At 43.2% G+C, this 18,930-nt stretch overlaps 1 protein-coding gene across 1 annotated transcript in view; it reads right to left on the reverse strand.

Annotated features, from left to right (window-relative positions):
- Window positions 1-14,726: 14,726 nt before the first annotated feature.
- The window catches only part of tsc22d1 (TSC22 domain family, member 1), an 81,873-nt gene continuing 77,669 nt past the window's right edge, over window positions 14,727-18,930 (reverse strand). The window contains exon 3 of the mRNA XM_048602910.1: window positions 14,727-16,440. Coding sequence (XP_048458867.1) covers window positions 16,192-16,440 — 249 coding nt within the window. The 3' untranslated portion in view covers window positions 14,727-16,191. The remainder of the gene's footprint in view (window positions 16,441-18,930) is intronic.

Genomic DNA, 18,930 nt, shown 5'->3' on the forward strand with positions numbered 1-18,930 from the left:
AGCTGTGGCACTTTGTCTGTCGAGAACTTTCACTGCATTGTTTGAAATGGACTTTAGATTTAAGGAAGATGGTCAGTAGTGATTTGCATTGGAAATAGAGGTTGCTTTGAATAAATTTGCCTGGAACATGGCAGAATGTACGTTAGCAAACATTGTGTTAGATACCAGCGGAACCTGTCTCACACAGAAATAGAGTGTAATGCAAATGTGCTGTCAATGGCACAGCATTTGTGGAGAAAGAGTTATTGTTTTAGGTACATGAACTTCTTTCAGATCTGGGATTCTGTCTCTGCAGCTACTGCTGAGCTTATTTTCCAACATTTTTCTGTTTTGTATTCAAATGTCCAACATTTGCAGTGTTCCGCTTTTTGATGAGTCATTTTGAGGCATTGTTTTGCTTTTCAGTTATAAATGTGAAACAAAAGCAATTGGGAGAACAATGTTCCAAGGTCTGACAGATGTCAGATGTACCTTGGAAGGATGCCTTATCTTTATTCTAAGTGGATGCCTCATTAGCCGACAATTTTCACTTTATTGCACTGAACCAATCTTGGATTTCACCCAACCTGAATCTGGAGCTCAGCTTTCAAAGTTAACAACACACCTCAACTGTCCCAAGACGGTCTCAAAGGCTAGGAATACTGTACAGATGAGTAACTCACTTTCTGACTCCCCAAAGCCTGTCTATTATCTACAAGGCAGTGTGATGGAATATTCCCCACTTGCCTGGAGGGTGCAGCTCCAACAACACTCAAGAAGCTTGACACCATCCAGGACAAAGCAGCCGGCTTGATTGGCACTATTAGCACCCTCTGCCATGATGTTCAGTAGCAGCAGTGTGTACCATCTACTGCAGTAATTCACCAAGGCTCCTTTAGACAGCACCTTCCAAACCCATGATACTTCCATCTAGAAGGACAAGGGCAGCAGCTACATGGAAAAGCCACCCCCTGTGAGTTCCCCTCCAAGCCACTCACCATCCCGACTTTGAAGGAACAGTGATATATTTCCATGTCGCTGGGTCAAAATCCTGGAACTCCTACCCTAACGTTACTGTGGGTCAACCTATAGCACACGGAGTGCAGCGGTTAAATAAGATAGCTCACTACCACCTTTTCTAGGGGCAACTAGGGACGGTCAGAATATGCTGCTCCAGCCAGCAACACTCCTATCTCATGAATGAATTATTTAAAAAGTTGCTACCTTACTGCCTGTTTTCACAGTTCCTGAACTTGACATGTGCTCTACCCAATGCTTAGTTGCGACTCAGTGAATCTGCTTTCTAGAGATACAGCTGTAAACTCTTGGTGCAATTTCAAAGTTTCTCTGTTACCATGTTTTAAAAGAGTGTAGTATATATCCTAGAGCTTTTTGGGGTCTGGAAAGGGGTACTTTAAGATGTTCACTGCTTAGTGCGGTCAGGTTTTGGAGCATGATCAATTTAGGCAAGGATTTTCGTTTGTGTTTTGGCATCATTATTGGAGAATGGCCCAGACCAGACAGACAGATTAGGACAATTCCAGCGTCATTATAGTTTTAATGAAGAAATGGGTCAAACAACACATTATATTCAGCATGAACATAAAACCTCATTGTAAAATAGTCTTGCCTAAAGAACTGTGAAATGAAATGGTTAGGATGCATTGTGAAATACTTATGTTCTAAGTACACTGAACTGCTGGCCTAGAGCATTGCTTGGCTCTTGTCAAGCTGAGAAGTTAATGACCCTATTTAGTAAAGAGTCTGTGCATGCCTCAGTACACACATTGCAGCAAATCTCAGGAACTATTCATATAAATGATGAGGCCAAGAAGGGAGTTTTCTGTGCTCCGCAGAAATTGGCCTCAAAGTGGAAAATCAGTGGGGAACCCAATGGGGATGATTCCTAGATATGGTCCTGTCTGTGGGTGAGGGGGTGGGCAGCCATTGACAACCGTGCCCCCATTCCATGAGAGCTGACAATCAAGATAACAAAGGTCTCAATCAAGTTCAGTGGTGCCCAGGCCTCTGCCCATCTGTCCATTACATTCAGAGGCCAACGGCCTTTCAAAGGCAGTCTCTTGGCAGGAGATCACAGTGACTTCAGCATCAGATTCTCCAGTGGAAGTCCGTATTGGAGAGATGCACTGAACCTTCTACAAAGGGTATCATTGTAGCTGAACACATGGAGGACCTTTGTGGTTCTGGTCCTTATTCTTTGGTGAGCACCTGCAGTTTAAGGTGGTGGTGAAGTCTCCCAGTTACTCAGCAGTTTTCATCCCTCCTAGGACCACTCTTCCCTTCAGGCACCCCCATGCCCCTCCTTGCTTTGCCTCACACACGTTTTGTCATCCTTCAAAACTGGCATCATCCATTCTTCATGGGAACTGCTTTGGCATCATTCAGCTCTCTCAAATGGTTGTCTAATCCATATTCTCCCCTTCCTCTCTTGTGTGTTTTCCTCACATTCCCAGACCCAGCTCCATGCCCATCTGTCCTTCAACTCTCTTTACAAATTAATTCAGTTGGCTATAACTGGATAACCTCATGAATATTGTCCTTCTGGCTGTCTAATCATCCCTTTTACTTGCTTCACCGCATGCCTGTAGCAATTGACACTCTTGGCCATGCAATTCTCAATCCCCTGCCCTTCACAGGACTGCTACCTACAGGATTCCTCCAAATCTGAACAGTCCAACCCATTACCAGCAATGCCTTCTCTTGCTGCCACCTCTGCAGACCCCCATAGAACTAATAATGGTCACCCCATGCCCCACTTCCTGCAACGCCTTGGTAGCACCGCCTGCAGACACAGGGTCCACCCTATCCACCTAATATGTGATCACCATCATGCTGTCAGATTGCTGTGTGGTGGCAAGGGACGAGTGACTCAGAACCTATTCCAAACAAACTTTGCGAAGACTGAAGCTACTCTCTTTGGCCGTTGCCAGGAAGTGCCCATTACTAGTCTCATCCCCACCTACTGCTTGATTAAGACCATGTAAAACTTCATTATCCTGTACAACTCCAAACTCCAGAGCCATCCCTAAATGTTCTCATTTCCTCCACACTCTACCCGTTGCTGCTGAAACTTGGTCAGCCCTTTCTCTGCTTCTTTTAGTCCAATTTTCTCTGACAGTTTGTTTTCAAAACCATGTCACAGTCACTTCCCATCTTCTCCAAAGTTCTGCCCCCATTTGGTCCCATTTTCCTGTCACCTTGTTCTCGTTGACTTTTGCTGTCATTGAAGCTTCCAATATAAAGAGTGTTTGACCTTGTCTACACGCCTCTCAGTGGCCTTGCTTCAGTTTCTCTCTGTAACTTCACCTAACCTTTGCATTAGTTTTCTGATTTCATCCTCTCCCAATGGCCCACTTGCCAGACTATCCTCCAGCATCCCTCTCCTTCGTGTGCTTTCCCCCCACCATTGGACATAGGAGTGTTGATCCCTGTTCTCTGGAACACTGTCAAGCTGCATCCACAGGAAGTGTGTTGGGACATTTCCTCCATCAGTGTTGCTTTTTAAGAACAGGCAGCAGTTTCCACAGGACTTAAAGAAACAGGCTGAGTTAGCATTGGCCTTACAGACTAGGGGGCAAGGCCAAGGGGTGGCCACTATGTGAAAATTCATGTTAAAATGTGAAATTGTTCCAATAGCCATTTCCTGTGATCTGAATTCCCACAGACATAATCCATAACACCTCCAGCAGTTCTCTAGTTATTCCCAGTTCCCATTCTATCGCCCATTTTTCTCCAAATGCTTATTTAATTTTCTCTTCAAGAGAGAGAAATTGTTTTGAAACTATTTACACTACCATTTCAGGCAGTACATTTCAGATCGACCCCACCACCCTCCCAATTCCCTTCAGTTTGAGTCCCCTCGCCACTGACTGGCCTGCCATTATTTCTTCACAATTTTGAACATTTCTTTCAAATCCCACCTTAACTAAAGAGAACAACTCTCTTCCTGACTCCCCAAAGTCCCTTATCCCTGGTGCCGTTCTAATAAATCTCTTCCAAACTCTTGCGTAATGAGCTCGCAACGTGAAAACCAATATTCAACTCCTGGTTAAAATCAGTAAACAAAACTTCCAACAGAAGAAAAACACTGAGGTTTGCTGTTGTGAACTTTGCTCCACACCTGTTGTTTTCCAAAGAAGGAGTGGTGGATAATATTCTCATTTCCTTGTAGTCGATTAGATGTAGCTTCAGAACTACTTCCATTACTCTTTCAGGCATATATTTGAGACAAACTCTGAGCATAAATAGAAATAGAGCATAAAAGAGGTGGCATGGTGGCTCACAGCACCTGGGACCTGGGTTCGATTCCACCCTCGGGCAACAGTCTGTGTGGAGTTTGCATGTCTCCTCTGTGTCTGCGTGGATTTCTTCTGGGTGCTCCAATTTTCTCCCACAGTCCAAATATGTGCAGGTTAAGTGGATTGGCAGTGCTAAATTGCTCATAGTGTTCAGGGATGTGTAGGTTAGGTGGATTAGCCACGGGAAATGCAGGGTTACAGGGATAGGGTAGGGGTGGGTCTGAGTGGAATGCTGCTCAGACGGCCAGTGTGGACTCGATGAGCCAAATGGCTTCTACACTATAGGGATTCTATGATTGAGCACTTAGAACAGGCCATTGTGTGCTCCGTGCTGTAGGACTGTATGGCTCTTTATTGGAATCCTGCCCTTTGGAAAGTTACCGTTGAATCTGCTTCCACCATATTCTCAGGCAGTGGATAATGCAGATTGTAGTACTTGTTCTTGTAGCAACGTCAGTTTACTGAGGCTCCAAAACCATTGGTTACTATGAGTACCTTTTCCCATCGTCTCTTAACCTCGCCTGAACTCAGGAAGACAACCCCAGCCTCTCCAAATAACTGAAGTCCCTCATCACTGGTACTCTCAGGGAAATCTCTTCTGTATCCCGACCAAGGATACCATGGGAAAAGGTGCAATGTTGGAACAACAAAATTAAAAGGGATGAAAGGAAATATCTCGTACAATCAAAGGACTTAGTTGTAATAACTGTGGACAGTGAGGCCATAGTACTACAGTAACTCACCTTCAGCTGGACATGTGAACAGGACTGGATTACATTTGAAGCTCATTAAAAGTGAAAGTTGATGCTTATAGTAACTGGAAACATAGCTAGAAACTTTCACTGTTAGCTGAAATAGGCAGTTACTGTATATAGTAAAAACTGAGAAGTGTACAGTTAATAGTGGCCTTGTATTTACTGTAGATGTGTAATATATATTTGGAATCATTACAGTAGCAGGTGAAGCAATAGAGTTACTGTACACAGTGACTCACAACATTAACACGGGAAAGAATTTGATGGAGCCAGGGTCATCAAGAGAATAAATCACCAATCAACTGCTTAAGAAAACAGACCAAAAGCAAATAGACAATAATCATTAACATTTCACAAGAAGCAGAAAGTGTAGACTATAAACACAGCGTGAATGAAATTAATGGAAAATCTGCAGATTGGGCTAAAGAGAGAACACCACCCTGGGACAAAGCAAAGGGGCAAAATGGAACTGGTTGTGAGCAGCAACGTATAGGCCAAATCTCCCAGTATATTGCTTTATTATTCTGTGCCGTGTTTATTAGTAATGCCTAGTTTCTTTCAGAAAGTGCTATCATTCTCTCAACCTTACCTGAGCCAGAATGGCTTGCCAGGATCCTTCAAAAAACAGGAAGCTACCAGCCTCAGAGGTGACTGGTGTCACAAACTTTAGGAACACAGCAGGTGTCATTCCTCAGGGAGAAGGGGGCTTGGTGATGATAACAGACATGAACTAAGTTGACAGCATTCCTGGGTGTAGACAAAACATCGGGATCTGGGGCTACCCTAAATGACTGACTGTTAATTGCAGTCAGACCCTCTGGGAGAAAGTCAAAGGACTCTGTATGGGGAACTCCCAAGGTCTGTCATGTGTTACAGCATTTACAGTGTTAATGGTCATCAGTGAAAACAGGTTCGAGTCACAGGAACTGGGAAGATGCCATTGTGAGAACTATTTTCAACAAAATGGTTCACTGCACCTCAGTAAGTACGTTGGGTTTTTGATGAAAAGATCATATTAGATATTAAAGCCATTTCTGCACATTAAAGACATTAAGAGATGTGATGATGGAGTGGGAAAATGGCATCAATTTAGAAAAGCCAGCCATGATCTAGTTGAATAACAGGCTTGATGGGCTGAATGGCCTACTTCTGCTCCTATTTCCTACGAAACAGATTGAGCAAATTTGAGGATTAGCCTTATGAATGGAGATTAATAATCCTTTCAGAGAGAGAAGTGGATGCTATGGAGCTCTGCAGCTGGATTTTCACAATAGTGACTTAGTCCAGGGCTGTTAGTAAGAGCTCAAGGTTCAGGGTGTGCTTGGTAGAACTGGCTTGCGGATAAGACTTTGGGAGAGAAATTAGCAGCTACTAGTTAGATTGGTGGCTGGAAAGACACGCTGAGTAGCACCACATGTTTCGAATATAAATGGTCTGTAGTTGGGAGAGAATGCTGCCACCAATCCTTCTTTTTACTCTGAATAAATAAACAACATTTAAAAAAACAAATCTGTAACAGCTTAGCCTCTGATAGAACACTCTAACTCTAAATTTTCTAATATCTTTTTTCTGGGGTAATCCTCCTCTCTGCCCTTTTAAACAATCCTTTTTAACAGGTTAGACAGCTCCTGGTAGAGCACTGTAACAAAAATAAAATCAAACCATCAGCAGGAACTTTTGTAAAACTGAAAAAGAAATTTACCAAAATCAAATCAAAATGACTTTGTTTGGGCTGATGATTACCCCAGCCCCAGCTGGTGGAATCCTCCTTTCTACTCCTTCTCTGAAATAAACTTCAAACAGTCCCTGGGAGGGGCTGTAACAAAACACAACCAAATGATTCATAGAAATGTACAGAACCAGGATGGAAACCGAAAGAACTGTGGATGCTGTAAATCAGGCACAAAAACAAAGTTGCTGGAAAACCTCAGCAGGTCTGGCAGCATCTGTGAAGGGAAAAACAGAGTCAACGTTTCGGGCCCGGTGACCCTTCCTCAGAAAGACTTCTGAGGAAGGGTCACCAGACCTGAAACGTTAACTTTGTTTTTTCCTTTACAGATGCTGCCAGGCCTTTTAGAACCAGAATGGAAACCTAATCCTCCTTTCTAGATATTTTCAAAGCAACTGTTCAGAGAGGCTATTACCCACCTCTGGAGCAGGTGGGACTGAACCTGGACCTGATGTAGGGACACTACCGCTGCCCCACAAGAGTTCTCTAATCTACCTTTCTATGCTGAGCCTGAAGACCTAATTAACAAAGATCACTACTGTGCCTTCATGTGTGAGGGCTCTTACACAAGTTGGTCAGTTTATTGCATGACAGTACTAAATACAAGTTACATTGACTCACTACAAGCAGAATAACAAAGAACAAGAACCAGAGATGGCTCTGTCACTTCTCCACCCAAAGACAGAGACATGTCGTTAGGTTGAGTTGAGCTTAATGCCTCGTCATGATTTACCTCTTTCAGAGCTGCTCTCTGTTACAACAAGTGTCCCAGGAACTGGAGTTGAACCATCCAATTCTGATCTAACCAAATTGGTGGAATTGACAAATTCAGTAGGAGCTATTCAGGTAGTTAGTGAGGCTGGGTTGGGCAGAGGGGCTGTAGTGACATGGCTGCAGGTTTGGTTGCAAATTTCAGTGCAGTTGTGAGATGTTATACAATGGGAGAATACCTACTCAGCATTGGATTATCTCAGCGTGAACGGAGAGAGAGATGCTGAAGTGGTCTTTATTCCTTAATTCATTCACAGGATGAGGGCATCGCTGGCCAGGCAGCATTTATTGCCCATCCCTAATTGCCTAGAGGGCAGTTCAGTCATTAATGGGATGTGGGCATCACTGGCTAGGCTAACATTTATTACCCATCTCTAAGAGTCAACCACATTGCTGTGGATCTGGAGTCACATGTTGGCCAGACCAGGTAAGGATGGCAGTTGCCTTCCCTAAAGGGCATTAGTGAACCAGATGGGTTTTTCCCCAACAATTGGCAACAGATTCATGGCCATCATTAGACTCTTAAATCCAGATGTTTTTATTGAATTCAAATCCCATCATCTGCAGGATTTGAACCCAGGTCCCCAGAACATTACCTGGGTCTCTGGATTAACAATTCAGTGATAATACCACTAGGCCATTGTCTCCCCTTGGTAACAAATTCCATGCTGATCAAAGCCAATGTTTCCCCCATATTGGATTGGCCATTGCTGCCCTGACAATCTCCAGGATGATGGTATTCTCAGATCAAATCCTCTTTCCCACCCCCAACACACCATGCCTTTTGGAAGCCCAAGAATAGCCCCAGGACAGAATGTGGTTTAGCGACACTGTGACAAAACAAGACACCAGTAAGAATGGACACGCAGCCACTCGCTCGCACATTCAGCTCAGATAGTGATGCGGTGTGCATTTTAGAAGCAAGGCTAAGAGCTGGAGCCTATGCTGGACAAGGCCAGCCTGCAGCCAACAGGTGCCCACTTGCTGAAGGATGAAGTTCAGCTGCAGAGGGTAGAGTAGGAGGCTGACAGCAGAGATGGCACAGTGGCAGGGAACAGAAAAAAACTTGGCAGGTAGGCACAAACTCAGGGTCATACCTGAAAATGAATGGTCACCCAATCTATCGTTACTCTTTCTAATGTCTTTTGTAAAATTAATTTGTGGGATACAGGTCTTACTGATAAGGCCAGCATTTGTCATCCACCCCTAAGTGCCCTTCAACTGAGAGGCTTACATTGCCCTTTCAGAGGGCAGTTGAGAGCCAATCACATTGCTGTGGGTCTGGAGACACACGTAAACCAGACTCAGTAAGGATGGCAGATTTCTTTCCCTAAATGGATATTAGTGAAACAATGGAATTTATACGACAATTGTTGGTGGGGAGGGGGGTGATGAGGAGGAGAATGATGATGAATATTAATTAATAGTCAATCTTCCTATTTCCTCAGCTGAGAAGTCACCATCCCCACCACAAAGCCCCTGTCCAACACACAGTGGCTGGTAGGACCTTTGATTGTGTCCATTCTCTTTCTCAGATTGTTGCTGTTGATGCTTTCCCCTTTCTCTCCCAGAGCCATGAAAATGACCCTTTTATCTTCGCAGAAAAGGAGGTGGTGTTTGGTCCATTGAGTGTACTTTTTTTTCTCCCCCCTTAATTCATTCACGGGATGAGGGCGTCGCTGGCCAGGCAGCATTTATTGCCCAGAGGCCAGTTAAGAGTCAACCACATTGCTGTGGGTCTGGAGTCACATGTAGGCCAGACCAAGTAAGGATAGCAGTTTCCTTCCCTAAAGGACATTAGTGAACCAGATGGATTTTTCCCAACAATTGACAATGGATTCATGGTCATCATTAGAAGATTAATAGGAGATATTTTTATTGAATTCAAATTCCTCTGCCATGGTGGGATTTAAACCCTGGTCCCCAGAACATTAGCTGGGTCTCTGGATTAACAGTCCAGCGACAATACCACTAGGCCATCGCCTCCCCATGGCTCTAAATGGAACACTTCGGTCAGTCCTCTTCTCCCGTGTCCCTTCAGCCTCCAGTTTATCTCCTTCAAGACCTGACTCAATTTCCTCTCAAAATCATTAATATTTCTAAGCTGCTGCATATAGAATTTTCTCCTCATACCTCCCCCACCCAACACCTTCAATTCATGTCTCCTAATCCTTGTACCAGATAGTGGGAACAGTTTTTATTCCCCCTTATTTCTTCCGTATCCAAGCCATTAATAATCTTGCGTACCTCCATCAAATCACCCCTCAATCTATGGGTGACCAGAACTAGGCACAATACTCTAGTTGTGGCCTAACCAGAGCTTTAGAAAAGTCCAGCATCACTTTACACTCAATGAATTTGTTAATGAAGTCTACCCATCCCATATGTTTTACTAACCACTCTCTCTCAATGTGTCCTGGCACCATTGAAGGCCTAAGCACATGTACCCCATCCTTGGACAATTCTGGCACTTTCAATGTGATGCAACTACCAAACACCTCTTTCTCTCCGCTTTCAGCATTCCAAAGTGACCATTCATAGAACAATACAGGCCCTTCGGCCCACAATGTTGTGCCGAACTTTTGCCCTAAACCTAAGGTCTATCTAACCTCCACCCCTACGTTATACTAGCATCCATATGCCTATCTAATAGCCGCTTAAATGCCCCTAATGAGGCCGACTCCACTACCCTCTCTGGCAATGCATTCCACGTCCCTACCACTCTCCGAGTAAAGAACCTACCTCCACTCATTTTAAAACTATGCCCCCTCGGAATAGCTACCTCCACCCTAGGAAAAAATCTCTGGCTATTCACTCTATCTATGTTCTCTCTATCAAGTCACCTCTCATCCTTCGTCGTTCTAAAGAGAAAAGCCCTAGCTCTCTCAACCTTTCCTCGTAAGACCTTCCCTCCATTCCAGGCAACATCCTGGTAAATCTCCTCTGCACCTTTTCCAATGCCTCCACATCTTTCCTGTAATGAGGCAACCAGAACTGGACACAATACTCCAGATGTGGCCGAACCAGGCTTTTGTATAGCTGGAGTATAACTTCACGGCTCTTGAATTCAATCCCTCTATTAATGAAAGCTAACACACCATACGCCTTCTTAACAACTCTATCCACTTGGGTGGCAGCTTTCAGGGAACTGTGAACATGAACCCCAAGATCCCTCGCTCCTCCACACTGCCAAGAATCATTCCGTTAACCCTGTATTCAGTTTTCAAATTTGTCCTTCCAAAATGAATCACCTCACACTCTTCAGGGTTAAACTCCATTCCTTCTGAAAAATGCTGGATCTCTCCCTAATCACTTCAATACCTCCTGCCCTCTGCAGGAAACCTTCCCCACACAGGCACTGGAGATGCACCACCTGCCCTTTTACCTTCTTGACATCCAAAGTCTCAAACACTCCTCCCAGGGGGAAATTGAGATTTACTTGTCATTTTTCTCCATCTGGTCTAGTGGATTTACTGGGTACCATGTAATCTCCTGTAAACTACGTAACCACTTAGTGGAACATCTCACCTCAGGTCACAAGTATGAGCCTGAGCTTCTGGTTACCTGTTACTTTAATTCTCTATTTCTCTCTGACCTCTGCCTCCTACACTGTTCCAGTGAAATTGAATATAAACTGGAGAAAACATGACCCCATCATTCAAATTAGGCACTTTACAGCCTTCAGGAGGCAATATTGAACTGAATAATTTTAAGAGTGAAATCTCTGCTCATGGCATATCTTAGACATCAATTATTGGTGGCAGTTGTGGGTTTACACATTTACACTTTCTCTCAACATTTATTGCAAAAGGACTGGATTATAAAAGTGAAGAAATTTTGTTACAATTACATAAAGCATTGGGGAGACCACACCTGAAGTCGTGTCCAGTTTTGGTCTCCTTACTTAAGGATGTTATAGCACTGGAGGCAGTTCCAAGGAGATTCACCAGATTGAATCCAGGGATGGAAGGGCTGACATGCGAAGAGTGATTGAATAACTTGGGCGTGTACTTGCTGGAGTTTAGAAGAATTGAGGAGGTCTGACTGAGGTAGATAAAACACGAGGGGGGATGGATAAGGTGAACATTGAACAGATGTTCTCCCTTGTAGGACAGTCTCAAACATGAGGTCATAGATGTCGAGAGAGAGGTTCAAAACTGAGAGGAGGAGAAACTACTTCTCTCAGAGGGTTGGGAATCTGTGGAACATACTGCCCCAGACTGCGGTGGAGACAGAATCAATCAATTGATCGATCGATCGATTCAAGAAAAAAGATGTGTTGCTGATGAAATGCAGGATAAAGGGCTATTAGCAGGGCCTAGGAGCAGGCAGGACAGGGGAGTTGAAACCAGGATGAGATCAGCCATGATCATGGTAAATGGCAGAGTGGGATCGAAAGGCTGTATTGCCTACTCCCACTCCTAATTCCTATGTCACAATTTCTTTTGTTTCTTTCCTTGTGCCAAATCATCCACTTCTGTTTTGCACCATCATCCCATTTGTCTTTTAATCTCTCCTTCCTTTCTGTTCTTTATCCTTCACCACCCACCCTTCACATTATTAAATGAAAGTTTAATGCAGTTTCTCTCTCTACTGAGCAAGTCAGGCAGCATGTTTTTTTTTTAATAGCATGTTCCTCTTTTCAGATTTGCAGAACATGCAATCTTGCACTTTTGGATAGAAAAAGGACAATGGATTTGCCTCCAGAAAGGCTTGGTGCATCAGCAAATTATCAAAGTCTGTATCCGATATTAAGGAGCACAGTGAGCCTGTCACCACAGGGCTTTTCTCAATAAGTCCATTCTTTCTAGCATGGAAGTGGTTTAAGTGTCCATTGGAACGCTCATCAACCCAAATGAGACACAGAGTCCAGTGAGCAATGACTCAGCTTCAAGTGCAGCCCAAACAGACAGTTCCCAATGTCTGAGCATGCAGTGTGTCATTTTTAGGGGTTTGTGATCACACTTATCTAATATAGGCAGTCAGCAATTTGCAAGTGACTTTTCTGAAAGTTTGTTTGTTCAGCAGCAGTTTATCTAATTATCAGATATGCATCATATCAGAAGAAAGTTTATACCGTGTTAATTGGAGATGGATCGCTGATAGCAGAGGACAAACAGACCATCAGGGCAGCCTCCTGCTCTCTGAGGCATTAGGGAACTCTTCCCTTAGTCTTCCTCTTAGTCTGTGCTCTCTTCTATCTGCCTGGTGAAGACTATTCTCTGGTAACCGCACGATGAGAACACCAAGAGAGAAATCCTCTCCTCCAAATCACATTTTTAGGGGACAGGTTTTTATTGTGTGTCGATCGATCTGCTGAACCCTTTTGGCCAATGGCTATTGGATAGCCTCTTATGACATTGTATGATCATTGTTCGCCCTACCCAACTAAGAATGAATCCTTACTTACTGTTGAAGACCACACGCTGGTGTCAAACACACACACACGCACCCTATTAGTTATTGACACTAGTTCAACGGGCATTGTTACCTTTTTGTATTTCTTTGTTTTTATATGGTAGAATTTTGGCAAGTTAATTACTATTGAAATAGCTTTTAAATTAAATCTCATGCTACACTGTAAATACTTGGAAAATTCAGAGTTTTTTTTTAAGAGAGGGATCCCAGTATTCATGAAGGCTGTACTTGCTGTACAAAAACTCTCACAGCTGAACTCCTGCCTCTAGATACCTTAGCACAGAGGAGTTTCCAGGATCCCCCCGGAAACCTGTGCAGCAGTAGATAGCTGAGGTGCCAGGATAGGGAAGCGGCAGTAGCTTGGTGGCTCTATTCATCAGGGTGCAAAGAGGTGCAATGTCGGTCTGTAAGCAGTCGCTGGAAATGGAAACTGAGAGGTCAAGAAAGGGGAGGGAGGTGTCTCAGACAGATCAAGTTAATTTGAGGGCGGGGTGGAAGTTGTTAGCAGAGTCGATGAACTGCTCCAGTTTAGCCTGGGTGCAGTGAACCTGCTGAGGTAAAGGTAGGTGAATTGCCCTCTTTGCACCCTGATGAATAGAGCCACCTGCTAACAGCCAAGCGTCACCCCCTTTCAGCAATTTGTGCTGCACTATATCTCCTGTTCATTCTCCCAGCAGTCACACTGCATTCCTAGAGAAAAACTGCACATGTCTGGGAGCAACTGTTTGAAGCCAGGACAACGTCCTTCTTCCCTGCTGTCCATTTTCTGCAGTGGTCAGCAACTTTACAGGACTCCAGAAAGTACACACTTTTACAATCACAAAAACAGCCAGCAGAAATCCATCAGAAACTAATTTTAAAAGTAGTCTATGATAAGAAAGGCAGTCCATGATCCCTTTAAATAGCCCTGGTTTGTATGGCCCTTCCAGCATCTGATAGGCTGCTTAACAGTCAGCAATTAAGAGCAATCATGAGCTGAAGCTTCAAGGTGGCAGCACTGGTGTCAGAGACAAAATAAACCTGCAGATATTGGAATCCAAGGTAGACAAACAGGAGGCTGGAAGAACACAGCAGGCCATCTGGAGAAGGAGAAGTCAACATTTCAGGTATTACCCTTCTTCAGAACTGGATGTGGGGGTAGGGGGACTTGCAGATAAGGGGGGGGGGGGGGGGGGTATATGTTAATTAAATACTTTTGACAGTATGCATCAAGTTAAATTGCACCAAACCTATATTTTGAAAACATTGTAAGGTCGCAGGGAGGCATTAATTTGTCAAATCAAAAGCTGAAGAAATCGCAGAACCTGAATGAGTGGTTTCATACATTCAATCGAGCAAATCTTATCAGGTCCATCTCAACCGTCAATGGCCAGTGTGTGAAAAGACAGTGTAAAACTACAATTACCTTACCTCCACCCACAAATAGCTGCATTGTGGCAGCAAAGTGCTGAAAACAGTGATAGAACAATCAGTGGCAATTGTACTGTCACACAGCAACTTAGCCCCCTTTAATTTGACATATGTCAGCCTGCACAATTTTAATCAAAGTGACATTTTCACCGAAAAAAAAAATTCTCATTTAGCAGTGTGATTGTCAGTGCCCAAGAAGGTACTGTCTAGATTCAGATACATGGCTTTTGATGAATGCCAAAGTATATTCCTGCTACTAAAAATTTGTTTCAAATAATTTAAATACGTCTTGCCACAGTTTGCAATATAAAAAAGTGTAAAGACACATAACAATTCAATCAATACTTGTTATTTACCAACTTGAGTTTATTGAAAGTTTCGAAGTTGTGCCGCAATCGAGTATAACTGAATGTGTTACAACTGTTTCAGAACATGCATCAGAACATAAGCAACACTATTACTGTTAATGTGAAATCCATAGCAGGAATTAGAGCTTCTAACAGAGGTTTTGGGTCTGGAGTGTTTAATTGTCAAAACACACTCTTTGTTGGTGTTACAAATGCTGTACTACTGGCGAGTACAATGTTGTTGAAGGTATTCAACAGTTAGAAGCAACAAACATACCTAGGCTGATGAATCCATTGGTTCTGGATCCTAAAGAATCTAACCAGACCATTACAGTATAGATTTGACAGACCAATGGACCAGTGAACCAACAGATAAGGTCTATGAAGCATCAAAAAGAATCAATTCCACCGGAGCCCATAGATTCTCATCTCTTAGTGCTTCCTCTGACCGAGAGACCATTTCTATCACTGCAACTACTGTGTAGCATCTGCCACTACTTAGTGTTGATAGACATAAGAAATGGGACCAGTGGACCACTTACTTTCTATAATTACCAGTCACGTACCATTAACTTACAAAAAAAAAATTCTTCCAGCCCTGCTATGTCTTAGGACAGCATAATTGTTCACAAATGCCATTTCTGTTCAACAGCATAAAAAATGTCCAAATGCAATTGGATCAGTGAAACAGCAAGTTTTCAATCTGTACAACCTAATAGATACAGCTCTATATTACACAATACTTACACTACGTACACAATATACATTAGAGGAACAACCCTATGGATTGTCCAAAATTTTGAGTCACATCTAACTTGAAAAAAATCTACACCTCTCCAGCTCTTGGAAAAGCAGTGTAAACATAGCAATCTTGTCAATTTAAGGTCCAAGGTGACAGTTCTACAGTTCAAGTTAAATACTGTTCAGCTTTGCCTTCATACTCCCGTTTTGTCTTCATAACTCATTTAGAAATCAAAGTGGTCTACAGCAGTGTAAAGGAGGGCACTGCCCTCTCAGACTCTCCAGTCAGTATCTGATTGCCTCTGATCCACTTCTTCCTCAACCTTGTCGGGAAGCAGTTACATTGGTGCACACACACATACACACGCATGCACACACACAGGTGTGCTGAATGAAAGAAAACTGCATGCATTTTCACAGCATGAGCAATGATCGGTAACCAGCACTCAGATCTGCATGGCTGCTTTTCTTCTCCTGTGCATATAACCACTCTCTTTGAGAGAACAAGGTTTTCATTCCACACCCTCAAAGCAAACTCCTTTAGCCAAAGACGACTGTCTTAATACTGAAGAGAGTTTCTTTCTGAATTTATACAACTCTAGTTCCCATAACCAATTTGGAATTGTTGGTGTGTGATGAAATATTACATGATGATTGATATGACAGTTTATTTCTCTTCTCTGCAAAGCCCGATGGCCCATTGGATTGTACAGCCAGGCCTTTTAAGCTGATGATCCCCCATTTGGTGGTGTGGGTTGAGTAGATTGTCCTGATTGAGACACTGGCGGGGAACAGCCAGTTGTTTGGAGCTGTGCCTGAAACTGTGCTAACTGCTCAGGGCTAGCCAGAGTCTTCAGCAGGTTGTTTTCCTGTTCCAACTGAGAATTTCTCTCCACCAGTTCTTTGATCTGTTCCTTAAGGACCTCCACCTCCTCCCTCACAGCGTACATCAAGTGACTCTTCACGAGATCCTGCAAAAGTATATACAAGAGAATTATATCTAAATACTGAACAGCATTTTTCAAAGCTTTTCTATTTATTCATCTGTATAAAATAATAGTTCATTAAACTTTTTTGCTGCCTCCTTCATCGGATACTTTATTTATATATTAATACAATCCCACCGTATAGAAACATCTCTGTGGGGAAGCCACAGAAGTAGGTTTTTCATGAGGCTATTGCAATTGTACTGAATTCTCACCGAAGGCACTAGTTTCCCCTTACTGTGTCCCTTCACTATACATCATTTGGCAGTAAAAAGCAGTATTGCACACCTGAACAGCTGCAGTTCGACAAAATAAAGGAGACACAGGCCAACTTAAAAGGCACACAAGACTGCACTGTCGTTAAAAACAACTCTGGATAAGAGTCTGTTCTGCACTGCTTAATTAAGAGTGGGTGCGCTCTGACTCAAGCTTTGACCTTGGATATCCAAGATGATCACGGAATGAGCAATGTTTGCATAGGAAAATATGTACATTCTGCATCCTTCATTTTGTAGATTAATTCAAATTTCTCAATCATGGTTTCAAGTTAATCTCTGTTACAATGCAAAATGATATGCTTGCCATTTTAAAGGTCCATAGCTTAAAATTCGGAAACCACTTGCACACTGCTGTAATCTGCACTTTGAAACAATTCCCTGTACAGTACCTCAGACTTCATTAGTCCCTAACATGCATCTTTCTCGGTTTCCTTTCCTTATGATCTGTCCAAGTTTTACAGAACACACCTCGGACACCTCGACATTTTGAATTTTGCCACAATTCTCTTTCCTCCTCTCATTCAAATCTGCTAACAACCTCCTTCCCTTCTTCACAAGTTCCATCTTTGTAATCAATTGCCCTTATTCCAAAACTTCCATTCTACTCAAGTCCTTGAGCATGTTAACATGTTTCAACTCCCTGCCCATTGTTTTACCCGCAGCTCTGTGGCTGAACCCACCCAATCTGGTTTAGTTATCCCACTAAAATAACCTTCATAGTCACCAGTAATATCCCACATCATTGACAATGGTGAATTAGACAACCTCGCCCTTCTCAACCACTAAAGGCATTGATACAGTTGACCACCTCAACTCCGATCACTACCTTGCTGTCCGACTGGACCAGGAAACAGCCCTTCCAACTCAAATTCTTTCCATCCACAAGACCTCCCACTTAAGCCTTCACAACACCAGCCATCTCTGCATGTGCCTCACTGCATCCCGCTGAAGCCCCCATTGATGCATTTACTGCCTATAGACCTGACAATTCCAATATGCTCCTGGCTGACCTCCACAACCTTTGTAAAATTAAGTCAGCACACAATTTTGTTGCTTGAATTCTGCACCAAGTCCCACTCAGTCATAACCCTGCACATGGCTGACAAACACTTATACCTGCTAGACAAATACCTGGAATGAGGAAATGGGGATGGGGGGGGTCTTACGAGGCAAGATTGGACAGGATAGGATTCCATCCTCTGCAGTTCAGAAGAGTAAGAGGTAAATTGATTAAAGCATATATAATCCCAAGGGACCTTGTCAGGGTCGATGTGGAGAGGATGTTTTATTTTAAGTGAGAATCTAGAAGTAGGGGTCATTATTTAAAAATCAGGGGTCACCAATTTAAAACAGATTTTAGGAGAAATCTTCTCTCTCAGAAGACGAAGAGTCTTTGGAATGCTCTGAAAAGATGATGTAAGCAGAGTCCTTAAATATTTTCAAGGTTGAAGTGGATACTGATTCTTGTTAAGCAAGGGGTTGAAAAGGTCATTGGGTTAAGGTGGGATTGGCAGTTATAGTCAGGTTAGCCTTGGCAAAGCAGGCTCAAAGGGCTGAATGGCTTATTTCTGCTTTTGATTTATGAAGTTTATTGGTTTCTTCTGATTCTTCATACCTAGTCCATCTCTATTTTTGTAATGTTGTCTAATCTCACAACTACTGGGAATCTCCAGTGTTCTTTCAATTCAGGCCCCGTACTAGCTTTTGATCACTTTGCCTTGCCTTCAGCCAAGGTCCAGAATTTCCTCACTGACTGCACCACATTCTCCTCCTTCAAAACTACCAATAATCAAGATGTACTCGAACTTTAACATCGAGATTTGGAAATGCACCTAGAGACAATGTACTAAAAGTGCCACATAATGAATTGTTTATCAAGAGCAATTACCTTCATTTATCTATTTTCTGGCTAGCAAGCAATAAATATTCCAGATACAGGTCAGCACGATTACCAGGATGCAGAGAGCTCGTCAGACTCTTAAGTGCTCCCCGTGGACTGACAGACAGGCTGGGAACTGCATTCACACTGCATCTTTCTCACCTCTGCCTGTACCTTCTCTCCTCCCTCCAATATCCTATCGCACCCCCCATTCTCCCTCTTTCTCTATTCCTATCCCCTCCCACACTCAGTGTCCTGTTTCCCCCCAACTCTCGATCCAATACACTGTTTCTCTCTCTTTCTATTCCTATCCCCCCC

This window comes from Rhincodon typus, chromosome 11 (genome assembly GCF_021869965.1).
Source record: "Rhincodon typus isolate 14 chromosome 11, sRhiTyp1.1, whole genome shotgun sequence".
Taxonomy (NCBI): Eukaryota; Metazoa; Chordata; class Chondrichthyes; order Orectolobiformes; family Rhincodontidae; genus Rhincodon; species Rhincodon typus.